Source organism: Pristiophorus japonicus, chromosome 17 (assembly GCF_044704955.1).
Source record: "Pristiophorus japonicus isolate sPriJap1 chromosome 17, sPriJap1.hap1, whole genome shotgun sequence".
Lineage (NCBI taxonomy): Eukaryota > Metazoa > Chordata > Chondrichthyes > Pristiophoridae > Pristiophorus > Pristiophorus japonicus.
This window is the reverse complement of record NC_091993.1, coordinates 71707235-71722778: the sequence shown is the minus strand read 5'-3', so window position 1 is coordinate 71722778 and position 15544 is coordinate 71707235. Positions and strand designations below refer to the sequence as shown.

Genomic DNA, 15544 nt, shown 5'->3' with positions numbered 1-15544 from the left:
ATCTCTTCCAGCCAGATCGTCACTGAATTCACTAATGTCCTTCAGGGAAGGCAATCTATCATACCTACATGTAATCCCAGTCACACTACATGGCTGACTCAACACCCTCTGAAGTAGCAGAGCAATCCAAGGTCAACGGTTGCCTACAGCAGAGGCCTAAATAGTGGATAGGAAGGACCCATTTCCCATAGCAGAGGGGTCAACAACCAGGGAGCATAGATTTAAAGGGGAAATTTTTTCACCCAGAGGGTGGTGGGGGTCTGGAACTCACTGCCTGAAAGGGTGGTAGAGGCAGAAACCCCAATTTAAAAAGTACTTGAATCCACTTGAAGTGCTGTAACCTACAGGCTACAGACCAAGTGCAGGAAAGTGGTATTAGGCTGGATGGCACAGACACGATGGGCCAAAATGGCCTCTTTTCATGAAGTAAAATTCTATTATTTGCTTGTTTGAGTCTAGTATTGCAGGCCACACAGCCTGTACAAGCAGGGCAACTTCATTGCTGCCGATAGAATTTATTAATTGCTATGAAGCAATTTCGGTCAACTGAACTGCAAGACATCAAATGCTGTAAAAGTGTTTTATTTTAAAACATATATATAACAGCAGAGCACTCAGTAGAGGCGCTGGGGTTTGCCCATACTGCTCTTGATGTACAGGGCACGCACATTCTGCCAGTTTTTCTTCAGCAGCGACACCAGGAAGTTGATGGCCAAGTGAATGTTGTAGACCAGTTCCTCTTCGGTCATTTTAATGTGGCCCACTGCAACAGCCAAGCACAGCACCTGGGGGGAAAGGAAGACATGGTCAAACTCTACATGGGCACTTCAAACATGGACACAGACTCTTCTATTCCCCAAGCAACCAGCAGTCCCACCAAAGGAGATTTTACAGTGAAACTAAAGCCCAGGTGAGCAGCACTGGAGCAGAAACCCATGCCAAGTGCTATGCTCTCCTTAGTCAGTGGTTCACTGATCCCCATTGAGTTGCATTTAAATACCACCTTTCAGAACCACCGGACATCTCAAAGCACTTTACAGCCAATGAAGTACTTTTGAAGTGTAGTCACTGTTGTAATGTGGGAAACGCGGCAGCCAACTTGCACACAGCAAGCTCCCACAAACATATAATGACGACTAGATAATCTGCTTTAGTGATGATGAATGAGGGATAAATCTGGCCACGACACCAGGGATAACTTCCCTGCTCTTTAAAATAGTGCCATGGGATCTTTTACGTCCAACCGAGGGGGCCTCGATTCAACATCTCATCCAAAAGATGGCACCTCCGACAGTGCAGCGCTCCCTCACTATTGCACTAGAGTGTCGGCCTAGATTTTTTTTTTATGTGCTCAAGTACCTGGAGTGAGACTTGAACCCACAACTTTCTGACTCAGGCGACACCGAGTCACACCAGACAGCGCAGAGATGGATAAGGAAGGAGGCCTGGACTTTCCAGAGCTCTCAGTTGCCAAGTAATCGAGGCAATCACCACCCCTTTACAGTGCACTCAACTGGTGTACTGCACATTTGCTGTAGCCAGCACACCGTCAATATGAAAATGCCACTAAATCCCATTCAGTTCTGGGATACACCCTGGTATTGTGAAATTAGTCTTTGCGGTAATGTCACCAAACTCCACATCGATTTCAGAAATATTCCCCCATCTCGGCTGAAGGCACTGACTCAACCGTGGGCATTGTTACATTCTCACTTGCAACCGTCCCAAGTATCAAGCTCAAGGCCATTCTTCAGTGAACAGCATTGGCACCCAATCTAATGAAGGGAGCCATTCACAGCCCAGGTCAAGCTCTCCTCACCAGACAAACAGCACGGCCGTGCCAACTGCAGTCAATGGGTAGTGTCCCTGAAATCCAGCTAATTCACAGACCTGGGATAACTCACCAATACCTGTACATGTACCGTTACTGGGGAGTGCCAACTTGTTACTGGGAAAACCCAATACATAGTTCACATTTTCCATGCCAATCAAACCCAAGGACAGTGTGTAAGGATCATTCACAGCCATCCATTGAAAGCCCATTTTCACTACCTTGACCCTCACTAGAAGCCCAGGTAGTGATTTGAATTGTGGTCAGTTGCAATTCCTGTGACTGCTTCCACTAACCGTTATGTACAAGCAATTTAATTTCAACAACTGCCAGGTTAAATACACACCTTTTTCATCTGGAACTTGATGGTTGATTTGACTTCGTCCACTTTGGTCAACATGTTCTCGTTGTGAGTGAGGAGGGAGGGGAATTTGCCAGCCTTGTTCAGACCAGGACCCAGAATACGAGGAATCTGCTTAATGAGGGACTCGGAGGCAAGGAAGGCATCATACTTCTTTGCTGCAAGGGGAAATATTCAGAATCAAACCGTGTTTATCTACATCGATGTGCCATCTGCGTGCAACCGTCAGAGCTATGAGCAAATGACACTACTTTGAAAACAGAAATACAGAGCAGCTTGGAGGCATGTATTCCAATGTTTTCATACCAGCTGTGTACAGAAGGACACTAATATTCTAACCAGCTGCATGGGGCTGCTATACTGTCGTTCTTAAACCAGAGATTTCAGACACAGATTAAACACTGCAACATCTCACCATGACTTTTGGTGTTCCAGGAGGACGAGCTGGCAATCAGGTCCTTTTTCCTGTGCGTCCCCTACATCAACCTCTCCCAGGTTACATACAAACTGCCAGCTACAGGGAATGATGTACTAGATTGTATGGAATCCACCTCCACAACCCCCGCCCCCAAGCCCAGAGCCACATCAGTAGTTTACACCAACCATCTGAAGGAAGGTTTCCAGCCAGTGTAACCAGGTCTATTTTCTGAGACCAGACTGGGTGATTCTGGCCGTTGACAGGCCAACTTATTGGTGACCTGGGAATGGCCTTTGCTGCCATTAAACCACTCAGCAGCAACGAGATACAGATTAGATGCCAGGGAGAACCAGTTGATGTGGTATATTTGGACTTTCAGAAGGCGTTCGACAAGGTCCCACACAAGAGATTGATGTGCAAAGTTAGAGCACATGGGATTGGGGGGTAGTGTACTGACATGGATTGAGAACTGGTTGTCAGACAGGAAGCAAAGAGTAGGAGTAAATGGGTACTTTTCAGAATGGCAGGCAGTGACTAGTGGGGTACCGCAAGGTTCTGTGCTGGGGCCCCAGCTGTTTACACTGTACATTAATGATTTAGATGAGGGGATTAAATGTAGTATCTCCAAATTTGCGGATGACACTAAGTTGGGTGGCAGTGTGAGCTGCGAGGAGGATGCTGTGAGGCTGCAGAGCGACTTGGATAGGTTAGGTGAGTGGGCAAATGCATGGCAGATGAAGTATAATGTGGATAAATGTGAGGTTATCCACTTTGGTGGTAAAAACAGAGAGACAGACTATTATCTGAATGGTGACAGATTAGGAAAAGGGGAGGTGCAAAGAGACCTGGGTGTCATGGTACATCAGTCATTGAAGGTTGGCATGCAGGTGCAGCAGGCGGTTAAGAAAGCAAATGGCATGTTGGCCTTCATAGCAAGGGGATTTGAGTACAGGGGCAGGGAGGTGTTGCTACAGTTGAACAGGGCATTGGTGTGGCCACACCTGGAGTATTGTGTACAGTTTTGGTCTCCTAACCTGAGGAAGGACATTCTTGCTATTGAGGGAGTGCAGCGAAGGTTCACCAGACTGATTCCCGGGATGGCAGGACTGACCTATCAAGAAAGACTGGATCAACTGGGCTTGTATTCACTGGAGTTCAGAAGAATGAGAGGGGACCTCATAGAAACATATAAAATTCTGACGGGGTTAGACAGGTTAGATGCAGGAAGAATGTTCCCAATGTTGGGGAAGTCCAGAACCAGGGGTCACAGTCTAAGGATAAGGGGTAAGCCATTTAGGACCGAGATGCGGAGGAACTTCTTCACCCAGAGAGTGGTGAACCTGTGGAATTCTCGACCACAGAAAGTTGTTGAGGCCAATTCACTAAATATATTCAAAAAGGAGTTAGATGAGGTCCTTACTGCTAGGGGGATCAAGGGGTATGGCGAGAAAGCAGGAATGGGGTACTGAAGTTGAATGTTCAGCCATGAACTCATTGAATGGCGGTGCAGGCTAGAAGGGCCGAATGGCCTACTCCTGCACCTATTTTCTATGTTTCTATAGGCTTTTGTAGGCTTTACCAGGCCCAGTCGTACAATGCCAGCTCGGTGCTGGGCTGGGCCTGCCTCCTGGAGAGCAGGATCCCACAGCAAGTATCCCACCAACACTTGGAGAAGATTCGTTTCCCTCAGTGGCTTGAGTGAAGCCCTCTCTGCAACAAGCTGAATGTAGCTGCAACACATGGAAGATATGCCAATCAGAGCAAGTGATGTTTGGCCTGTGCTGGGAAGGAGAATGGGGATACCAGGCAGTCTCAAGCCCCTCCTTGCAAACATAAACCACCCACTGTCCATGAAGTGCAATAACTCCAATGGTCGTGCCCAATAGTTTATAAGATCTCCTCCAACCAGCCTACAATTTAACTAATCCCCAGAAGCCAAGATCAAACAAGCTGCCCCAACCTGATCCCCATGCAAGCATTCGTGCCATAAACCTTGGATTCAACAATGCACTCCCCGTAATTACCATTCAAAATGTACAATGGTATGATATATGTACATGTACACCATTGTAAAACTGCCTCAACATTAGAATGTATACTCTTCAAAATGTAAAAACTATAATGAAGCTCCCATCATCCCTTTTATCTCTTAAATCTCTCCTGCCTTCCACCCTATCAGACCTTCCCTTGTGTTCTTCCATCCCCTCCCCCTTTCCCTGCACTTCAAGGATCTGTTACATCTCAAACCTTTCCAGTTCTGGCAAAGGGTCACAGACCCGAAACATTAACTCGGTTTCTCTCCAGATGCTATCTGACCTGAGATTTCCAGAATTTACTGTTTAGATTATAAATCTCCTCTACTCTGCCACCAAAAAAGCCTTTAATGAAGATGACGCAATACAGAGTTTGGAGCCAAGTGTAAAGCCAAGGGCAAACCCAGCATCATCACCAAATCTCGAGACATCGCCATTCTGGCCCCTTTGGGATGTTTCAAGTCCCGAGAGAGATGCGATTGATTACCCGCATCTGCCGAGAGTATCACCACCCTCAAACTCACCAAGCTTCTTGACCATCTTCTTGTTTTTGTTCAGCTTCTTCAGAGCCTCGATGTCCATGTGAGGGAGGTCAGCAGCCTTCGCCTCATCGCAGTGCTGCTGGTCCCCGAGCACGCAGATGGAGAACTTGGGCCGAGGGGCACTCTTCAGCCTAGACACACAACAGAGAGTTAACAGGTTGGGGGAAACGGCTGAAGCAGAGAGCATGCCGGGAAAACCTTTGTCAATGCCTTACCCTTGCTGCTGGCTTCTCAAGTGCCTTATCCACCAGCAACTTACTCCTTACAAATGGTCGGCAGGATCGGCAATACTGCCTCACCTTGCCTCCCCTCATGTTTTAAGACCCAGGGTAGGGGTCCGTCCAAACCCCTTGCAGGGCAGGACTACCCACGTTTGTCAGTACTACAAGCTGTGCAGAAATAACATTTACAGTTTGTCAACAGACTCATCCAATTGCTATTCTGCAGCTTGTGCACTGAGAACTGGGTTGAGCAATAAGAGGTCGAACCTGACGGTGCCAGAGAAACGCTTGTCCTTCTGAGGGTCATAGTTCTTCAGGCTGATCTGCAGCTCCACAGTCTCCAGGAACCTAAACAGAAGACAGCATCCATCAGTTATACAGACCCAGTAACACATCACCCATCAGTTATACAGACCCAGTAACACATCACCCATCAGTTATACAGACCCAGTAACACATCACCCATCAGTTATACAGACCCAGTAACACATCACCCATCAGTTATACAGACCCAGTAACACATCACCCATCAGTTAGACAGACCCAGTAACACATCACCCATCAGTTAGACAGACCCAGTAACAATTATCTACCATAAATACTTTCAAATCTCCATTACTACAGACTTTTAACACTTGTTCCTGGGATGGGACAAGGCAGTGTTATTGGCCATCCCAAGTTGCTGTGAGGGCAGACTCGGACTTGGTGTTGACTGGAATCATGTGGGTGCCAGATCCAGTGTGCCGGTCAGCAGATTTGCAATGAATAGTAAAGTTGACTGGAAACATAGAAACATAGACAATAGGTGCAGGAGCAGGCCATTCAGCCCTTCTAGCCTGCACCGCCATTCAATGAGTTCATGGTTGAACATGAAACTTCAGTACCCCCTTCCTGCTTTCACGCCATACCCCTTGATCCCCCGAGTTGTAAGGACTTCATCTAACTCCCTTTTGAATATATTTAGTGAATTGGCCTCAACTACTTTCTGTGGTAGAGAATTCCACAGGTTCACCACTCTCTGGGTGGTGAAGAAGTTTCTCCTTATCTCGGTCCTAAATGGCTTACCCCTTATCCTTAGACTGTGACCCCTGGTTCTGGACTTCCCCAACATTGGGAACATTCTTCCTGCATCCAACCTGTCCAAACCCGTCAGAATTTTAAACGTTTCTATGAGGTCCCCTCTCACTCTTCTGAACTCCAGTGAATACAAGCCCTGTTGATCCAGTCTTTCTTGATAGGTCAGTCCCACCATCCCGGGAATCAGTCTGGTGAATCTTCGCTGCATTCCCTCAATAGCAAGAATGTCCTTCCTCAAGTTAGGAGACCGAAACTGTACACAATACTCCAGGTGTGGCCTCACCAAGGCCCTGTACAACTGTAGCAACACCTCCCTGCCCCTGTACTCAAATCCCCTCGCTATGAAGGCCAACATGCCATTTGCTTTCTTAACCACCTGCTGTACCTGCATGCCAACCTTCAATATTGATGTACCATGACACCCAGGTCTCGTTGCACTTTCCCTTTTCCTAATCTGTCACCATTCAGATAATAGTCTGTCTTTCTGTTTTTACCACCAAAGTGGATAACCTCACATTTATCCACATTATACTTCATCTGCCACGCATTTGCCCACTCACCTAACCTATCCAAGTCACTCTGCAGCCTCATAGCATCCTCCTCGCAGCTCACACTGCCACCCAACTTAGTGTCATCCGCAAATTTGGAGATACTACATTTAATCCCCTCGTCTAAATCATTAATGTACAATGTAAACAGCTGGGGCCCCAGCACAGAACCATGCGGTACCCCACTAGTCACTGCCTGCCATTCCGAAAAGTACCCATTTACTCCTACTCTTTGGTTCCTGTCTGACCAGTTCTCAATCCACGTCAGCACACTACCCCCAATCCCATGTGCTTTAACTTTGCACATTAATCTCCTGTGTGGGACCTTGTCGAAAGCCTTCTGAAAGTCCAAATATACCACATCAACTGGTACTCCTTTGTCCACTTTATTGGAAACATCCTCAAAAAATTCCAGAAGATTTGTCAAGCATGATCTCCCTTTCACAAATCCATGCTGACTTGGACCTATCATGTCACCATTTTCCAAATGCACTGCTATGACATCCTTAATTATTGATTCCATCATTTTACCCACTACTGAGGTCAGGCTGACCAGTCTATAATTCCCTGCTTTCTCTCTCCCTCCTTTTTTTAAAAAGTGGGGTTACATTGGCTACCTTCCACTCCATAGGAACTGATCCAGTCAATAGAATGTTGGAAAATGACTGTCAATGCATCCACTATTTCCAAGGCCACCTCCTTAAGTACTCTGGGATGCAGTCCATCAGGCCCTGGGGATTTATCGGCCTTCAATCCCATCAATTTCCCCAACACAATTTCCAGACTAATAAAGATTTCCCTCAGTTCCTCCTCCTTACTAGACCCTCTGACCACTTTTATATCCGGAAGGTTGTTTGTGTCCTCCTTAGTGAATACTGAACCAAAGTACTTGTTCAATTGGTCTGCCATTTCTTTGTTCCCCGTTATGACTTCCCCTGATTCTGACTGCAGGGGACCCAAGTTTGTCTTTACTAACCTTTTTCTCTTTACATACCTATAAAAACTTTTGCAATCCACCTTAATGTTCCCTGCAAGCTTCTTCTCGTACTCCATTTTCCCTGCCCTAATCAAACCCTTTGTCCTCCTCTGCTGAGTTCTAAATTTCTCCCAGTCCCCAGGTTCGCTGCTATTTCTGGCCAATTTGTATGCCATTTCCTTGGCTTTAATACTATCCCTGATTTCCCTTGATAGCCACGGTTGAACCACCTTCCCTTATTTAATTTTACGCCAGACAGGAATGTACAATTATTGTAATTCATCCATGCGGTCTCTAAATGTCTGCCATTGCCCATCCACAGTCAACCCCTTAAGTATCATTAGCCAATCTATCTTAGCCAATTCATGCCTCATACCTTCAAAGTTACCCTTCTTTAAGTTCTGGACCATGGTCTCTGAATTAACTGTTTCATTCTCCATCCTAATGCAGAATTCCACCATATTATGGTCACTCTTCCCCAAGGGGCCTCGCACAATGAGATTGCTAATTAATCCTCTCTCATTACACAACACCCAGTCTAAGATGGCCTCCCCCCTAGTTGGTTCCTCGACATATTGGTCTAGAAAACCATCCCTTATGCATTCCAGGAAATCCTCCTCCACCGTATTGCTTCCAGTTTGGCTAGCCCAATCGATGTGCATATTAAAGTCACCCATTATAACTGCTGCACCTTTATTGCATGCACTCCTAATTTCCTGTTTGATGCCCTCCCCAACATCACTACTACTGTTTGGAGGTCTGTACACAACTCCCACTAACGATTTTTGCCCTTTAGTGTTCTGCAGCTCTACCCATATAGATTCCACATCATCCAAGCTAATGTCTTTCCTAACTATTGCATTAATCTCCTCTTTAATCAGCAATGCTACCCCACCTCCTTTTCCTTTTATTCTATCCTTCCTGAATGTTGAATACCCCTGGATGTTGAGTTCCCAGCCCTGATCATCCTGGAGCCACGTCTCCGTAATCCCAATCACATCATATTTGTTAACATCTATTTGCACAGTTAATTCATCCACCTTATTGCGGATACTCCTTGCATTAAGACACAAAGCCTTCAGGCTTGCTTTTTTAACACCCTTTGTCCTTCTAGAATTTTGCTGTAGTGGCCCTTTTTGTTCTTTGCCTTGGGTTTCTCTGCCCTCCACTTTTCCTCATCTCCTTTCTGTCTTTTGCTTTTGCCTCATTTTTGTCTCCCTCTGTCTCCCTGCATAGGTTCCCATCCCCCTGCAATATTAGTTTAACTCCTCCCCAACAGCACTAGCAAACACTCCCCCTAGGACATTGGTTCCGGTCCTGCCCAGGTGCAGACCGTCCGCTTTGTACTGGTCCCACCTCCCCCAGAACCGGTTCCAATGCCCCAAGAATTTGAATCCCTCCCTGCTGCACCACTGCTCAAGCCATGTATTCATCTGCGCTATCCTGCGATTCCTACTCTGACTAGCACGCGGCACTGGTAGCAATCCCAAGATTACTACTTTTGAGGTCCTACTTTTTAATTTAGCTCCTAGCTCCTTAAATTCTTTTCGTAGGACCTCATCCCTTTTTTTAACCTATGTCGTTGGTACCAATGTGCACCACGACAACTGGCTGTTCTCCCTCCCATTTCAGAATGTCCTGCACCTGCTCCGAGACATCCTTGACCCTTGCACCAGGGAGGCAACATACCATCCTGGAGTCTCGGTTGCGTCCGCAGAAACGCCTATCTATTCCCCTCACCATCGAATCCCCTATCACTATCGCGCTCCCAATCTTTTTCCTGCCCTCCTTTGCAGCAGAGCCACCTACGGTGCCATGAACTTGGCTGCTGCTGCCCTCCCCTGATGAGTCATCCTCCCCAACAGTACTCAAAGCAGTGATTGCAGGGGGATGACCACAGGGGACCCCTGCACTATCTTTCTTGCACTGCTCTTCCTGCTGGTCTTCCATTCCCTATCTGGCTGTGGACCCTTCTCCTGCGGTAAGACCAAATAACTACACGTGATACTCACGTCATTCTCAGCATCGTGGATGCTCCAGAGTGAATCCACCCTCAGCTCCAATTCCGCAACCCGGACCGTCAAGAGCTCGAGGCAGATACACTTCCCACACACGTAGCGCCCAGGGACACCGGAAGTGTCCCCGAGTTCAATAGTGGCAATGGGGAGTTCTGGGTATTGGCACATTTTGTTGGCCATTTGCACATTTTGTTGGCCACTTGCACATGCACAAAACTGGAAGGAGGAAATCGCATGTATGGAAATCAGTAAGCTGCCTGTTTGAAAACCAGCCCAAAGGGGGGCTCCCCACCCCCTCCAGCACAGGAACAGCACACAGATGGTTTACCCAATAACCAGAGTGCACCAGTGAAAGAACACCTTTCAGAAAAGGAAGGCACCTGAAGATTTCTCTTTCCCCCTCCCCACAGAAAATCATTTTGTATAAAATCTGAACCGATGAAATTGATCAGGATATCTATTAATTTAAACACACTGCTTCCAAAACATGAAGCGCACAACCTGGTCTTGTACCAGACACAGCGCTTTCCCCCCCCCATTCAGCTCCACGACTGCCTGTGCCACAAGAAGACACATTATGCGCCTACACAAGAGGATGCTACTTACTTGCGAAGCTTCGTTTGGGATCCCTGAAGGACCTCCCGGACAGCTTCGTACAGAGTGTCGCGAGAGACTTTGCTGCTGCAATACACAATGAAAAAGCACCAATTAAATTCTCAAGCCCAGAAATACCCTGTACACCCATTCTAATCTCAAACTATGCTCGTGCTGTACACCAGGCCCTTTCACGCAGGGGGGGGAAAGGATTGGTGTAGGCCTGGAAGTTAGGGGAGGGGCCAAGTCTCAAAGGAACAGACATTAATTTTACACTGGAGGCTTTGGAGCTTACTGGGAGTCAATTTAAGTGAACCAACCAGAGATGGAGATTGGGACTTGGGAGGACAGGATACATAGGAACAGGAAAAGCCCATTCAGCCCCTCAAACCTGGTTTAATTAAGATCAGGACTTATCTATCCCTTAACTCCATCCACCCACATTATGGCCATATCCCTTTAACAGGGGATGAGGAGCCTGTGCTAGACAGTCCCCCTTACCCAGCATTAGCATCCTGATACTCAGGAGGGCACTGAGCAACTCGAGTATCGCCGCCGAGAGCATGCAGAAATCAAGTGCAGGCAGCGGAGAACATGCGGCAAACCAGGCTCCTTGCCCACCCTTTCCCTCAATGACTATCTGTCCCAGCTGTGACAGAGGCTGTGGTTCTCGTATTGGACTGTACAGCCACCTGAGAACTCATGTTAAATGGAAGCAAGTCTTCCTCGATTCTGAGGGGCTGCCTATGATGATGACCCAATATCAGTAACATAATAAGAGCAGGAGTAGGCCATTTGGCCCCTCGAGCCTGCTCCACCGTTCAATAAGATCATGGCTGATCTGATTTTGGGCTCAGGGCCACTTCCCTGCCCGCTCCCCATATCACTTCACTCCCTTATCGCTCAAAATCTGTCTCCACCTTAAAAATATATTCAATGCCCCAGCCTCCACAGCTCCCTAGGATATCAAGCCTTTAATCCCCACTGAACCCCAGCATCGACCAGCGATTGCGAGAGGGCCTGCACTCATAGTAAACCCCCGGCTCCTCCCATCCCGCCGGTTAGAGCCGACAATGGGCAGCGGGGCAGCGAGCCGGCTCCCCCCGGGCCCGCGGGCTGTGTGCGAGGTGTGGCGGGCCGCTGGTGCGGATGACCGGGGCGGATGGCGCTGGATTGCTCCGAGGCCGGTGGCCCAAATGCTTACCTCATTCTGCCAGCGGTTCGGCACACAGAAAGGCCCTCCCCCTGCCACTGACGCACTTTATACCGGCCTCGCCGTGCACACTCTCGCGAGACCCCCGCCCCAGGCTGCGCGTTATTTATTTCGATTTTTTAAATTTAAATTCAACGGGCGCGTCTCGCTGGTATTTTCCATGGTGGGGCCAAGAGAAGGTTCGCTGATAAAAATTATCGGCCGCTGTGAATTCCGCTCGGCGCGGCGCGGCGCAGCGCAGACATCCCGCTTCGCCAGCGGGCGGCGGGCGCCGCTTTCAGTGCGCCACCACACAAGCCAGGTCGTAATGGTGATTGGCAGGCCGCAGCTCTCCATCCAGGACACTCTGAGCAAACACAGCTGTGTATGTTGGAACTGTTTATAATCCACCTTACAGCTACTGATTTTTAAGTCTTAACTTGGTTTATGTCCTTAATGTTTACAGTCCTGTTAAAATGGCCGCATCAGACCTTTTAATTCTAGTGCTAATTACTGGGGTTGGGGGTTTGAGGTTTTGGGGGTTTGAGGTTTGGGGGGGGGGGGGGGGGTTGGGTCTGGGTTAGGGGTCCAACCTGCAGCCCGCCTGATGCAATTGCCAGGCTGAAACGGATTATTTACAACCTCGCCGTCCTATTTGACCCTGAGCTGAGCTACTGACCTCATATGTGTCATGGTGGCAGGGTGTGCAACGGGCATCACACGTTAAGAAAATCCACGCACAGGCATCTTCCACCCCTCAGGATGTAGTTCGGGACGTGGAATATCAGGTCACTCATTGAAACACCTGTGAACCCATCTTTTTTTGGTGTGGAAGCAAGTCATCCTCGTTTCGAGGGACTGCCTATGATGATGATATGTGTCATGAGCACCTCAAGTCTCATTGCTGCGAGCGTGCAGAAATCAAGCGCAGGCAGCAGAAAGAGCATGCGGCAAACTAGTCCCACCCACCCTTTCCCTTAATAACTATCTGTCCCATCCGAGACAGATTCTGTGGCTATCTTATTGGACTGTTCAGCTACCTAAGGACTCATTTTAAGAGTGGAAGCAAGTCTTCCTCGATTCCGAGGGACTGCCTGTGATGATGATGATGTGTATGTATTGGCACATGCAGCGGAGCCTGGTCTCGAGTCGTCTTGGATCCCCTTGCCACTGAACCAAGATCTTGCTCTGTCAAGCCTGTGTCGTGGCTGGTGTGCAACGGCCACCCCATGTTAAAAGAATTCACGCACAGGCATCTTCCACCGTTTAAAATGAGTTCATCAGTCACTTGAGAACTCATTTTTAGTGTGGAAGCAAGACATCCTCGACCCCGAGGGACTGCCTATGATGATGATGATGACCTCATATCCTCTCCATTACCGAGACCGCCTGCTTCCACCTTCGTAATATCTCCGACTCCACCCCTGCCTCACTACTGCTGTTGAAACCCTCATCCATGTCTGTTACCTCCAGACAACTATTCCAATGCTTTCCTGGCCGGCCTTCCAACTTCCACCCTCTGTAAACCTCAGCTCATCCAAAATTGTTCTGCACGCATTCTAACTCACACCAAGTCCCATTCACCCATCACCCCTGTGCTCACTGACCTACATTGGCTCCTGGTCCAGCAATGTCTTGATTTTACAATTCTCATCCAGTGTTCAAATTCCTCCATGACTTCACTCCTCCCTATATCTGTAACCTCTTCTAGCCCTATGACTCTGCAAGAACTCTGTGCTCCTCTGTCCCTGGCCTCTTGTGTATCCCCCACTTCCTTTGCCCCACCATTAGCGGCCATGCCTTCAGCAATCTCGGCTCTAAACTCTGGTATTCCCTCCTCAAACCTCTCTGCCTCTCCGACTCTCCTCCTTTAAATTGCTCCACAAAGCCTGCCTCTTTGACTAAGCTTTTGGTCACCTGTCCTAATGTCTCCTTCTTTGGCCCAATATCAATTCTATTCTGATTACTATCCTGTGAAGCACCTTGAAACAATTTACTGCATTAAAGGCGCTATGTAAACTCAAGTTGTTGCTATTATCTGGAACACAGACTCTTGTCACAGAGAGCCAGTTACTGAGTTGGGCCAGAGTGTCAATTGACAATGCTGCGTCAGCCAATGAGTTGGAGAGGGGGCAAGACTCACAACAAACAGTCTTTTATAGCAAGCAAAGTTTATTTACAACATAGTCTGTTTAAACAGCAAAGGGTCTATTCAAAAAGAGTCTCTACGGGAATGGTAGCACAATGGTTATGTTACTGGACTAGTAATCCATGGGCCTGGACTAATTATCCAGAAACATGAGTTCAAATCCCACCACAGCAGCTGGAAAATTTAAATTCACTTAAGTAAATAAATCTGGAATAAAAAAACTTGTGTCAGTAATGGTGAACATGAATCTATCGGACTGTTCTTAAAAACCTATTTGGTTCGCTAATGTCCTTTAAGAAAGGAAATTTGCCACTCTTAACTGGTCTGGTCTATATGTGACTCCAGATCCACAGCAATGTGGTTGACTCTTAACTGCCCTCTGAAATGGCCGAGCGAACCACTCCGCTACGAAAAGCAATAATAAGAATAAAACCGAATGAACCACCCGGCATCGACCTAGGCATCGGCTACGGACACGACAATGACAAACAGCCCAGTCGACCCTGCAAAGTCCTCCTCAGTAACATCTGGGGGCTTGTGCCAAAATTGGGAGAGCTGTCCCACAGACTACTTAAGCAACAGCCTGACATTGTCATATTCACATAATCATACCTTTCATCCAATGTCTCAGACTCCTCCATCATCATGCCTGGGTATATCCTGGCCCACCAGGGGTGGTAGCACAGTGGTATACAGTCGGGAGAGAGTGGCCTGGGAGTAGGAATAAACGAGTCCTTTTCAGAATGGCAGGCAGTGACTAGTGGGGTACCGCAAGGTTCAGTGCTGAGACCCCAGCTATTTACAATATACATTAATGATTTAGACGAAGGAATTGAATGTAATATCTCCAAGTTTGCAGATGACACTAAGCTGGGTGGCAGTGTGAGCTGCGAGGAGGATGCTAAGAGGCTGCAGGGTGACTTGGACAGGTTAGGTGAGATGGCAGATGCAGTATAATGTGGATAAATGTGAGGTTATCCACTTTGGTGGCAAAAACATGAAGGCAGAATATTATCTGAATGGTGGCAGATTAAGAAAAGGGGAGGTGCAATGAGACCTGGTTGTCATGGTACATCAGTCATTGAAAGTAGGCATGCTGGTACAGCAGGCGGTGAAGAAGGCAAATGGCATGTTGGCCTTCATAGCGAGAGGATTTGAGTATAGGAGCAGGGAGGTCATACTACAGTTGTACAGGGCCTTGGTGAGGCCACACCTTGAATATTGTGTACAGTTTTGGTCTTCTAATCTGAGGAAGGACATTCTTGCTATTGAGGGAGTGCAGCGAAGGTTCACCAGACTGATTCCCGGGACGACAGGACTGACATATGAAGAAAGACTGGATCGACTAGGCTTGTTTTCAATGGAATTTAGAAGAATGCGAGTGGATCTCATAGAAACATATAAAAGTCTGACGGGATTGGACAGATTAGATGCAGAAAGAATGTTGCCGATGTTGGGGAAGTCCAGAACAAGGGGCCACAGTCTAAGGATAAGGGATAAGCCATTTAGGACTGAGATGAGGAGAAACTTCTTCACTCAGAGAGTTGTGGGCATGTGGAATTCTCTACCATAGAAAATAGTTGG

The 15544-nt window shown here is 47.6% G+C and overlaps 2 protein-coding genes across 3 annotated transcripts in view; one reads left to right on the top strand and one right to left on the bottom strand.

The window, feature by feature from the left end:
• Window positions 1-566: 566 nt before the first annotated feature.
• Window positions 567-11889, bottom strand: rpl10a (ribosomal protein L10a). The gene is made up of 6 exons (XM_070858841.1): window positions 11824-11889; window positions 10632-10706; window positions 5674-5754; window positions 5168-5316; window positions 2178-2350; window positions 567-785 (listed from the first exon to the last, which is right to left on the bottom strand). The coding sequence occupies exons 1-6, from the start codon at window positions 11826-11828 to the stop codon at window positions 615-617; spliced, it is 654 nt and encodes a 217-aa protein (XP_070714942.1). The 5' UTR covers window positions 11829-11889; the 3' UTR covers window positions 567-614.
• Window positions 11890-11980: 91 nt separating this feature from the next.
• LOC139227785 (F-actin-monooxygenase MICAL3-like) overlaps window positions 11981-15544 on the top strand; it is a 194889-nt gene continuing 191325 nt past the window's right edge. Inside the window, exon 1 of one of the 2 annotated variants that reach the window (XM_070858828.1) lies at window positions 11981-12196. The gene's annotated coding sequence lies outside the window, so the exon portion shown is untranslated. The remainder of the gene's footprint in view (window positions 12197-15544) is intronic. The other variant, XM_070858829.1, reaches the window with a different exon arrangement.

Bases quoted from the DNA above. Each gene is read 5' to 3' on its own strand.
- rpl10a (XM_070858841.1), bottom strand. The intron at 5,755-10,631 runs GTAAGTAGCATC...TCTTCTGTTTAG, and splicing joins TCCCAAACGAAGCTTCGCAA to GTTCCTGGAGACTGTGGAGC. The intron at 2,351-5,167 runs GTGAGTTTGAGG...TTCCCCTTGCAG, and splicing joins GAAGATGGTCAAGAAGCTTG to CAAAGAAGTATGATGCCTTC.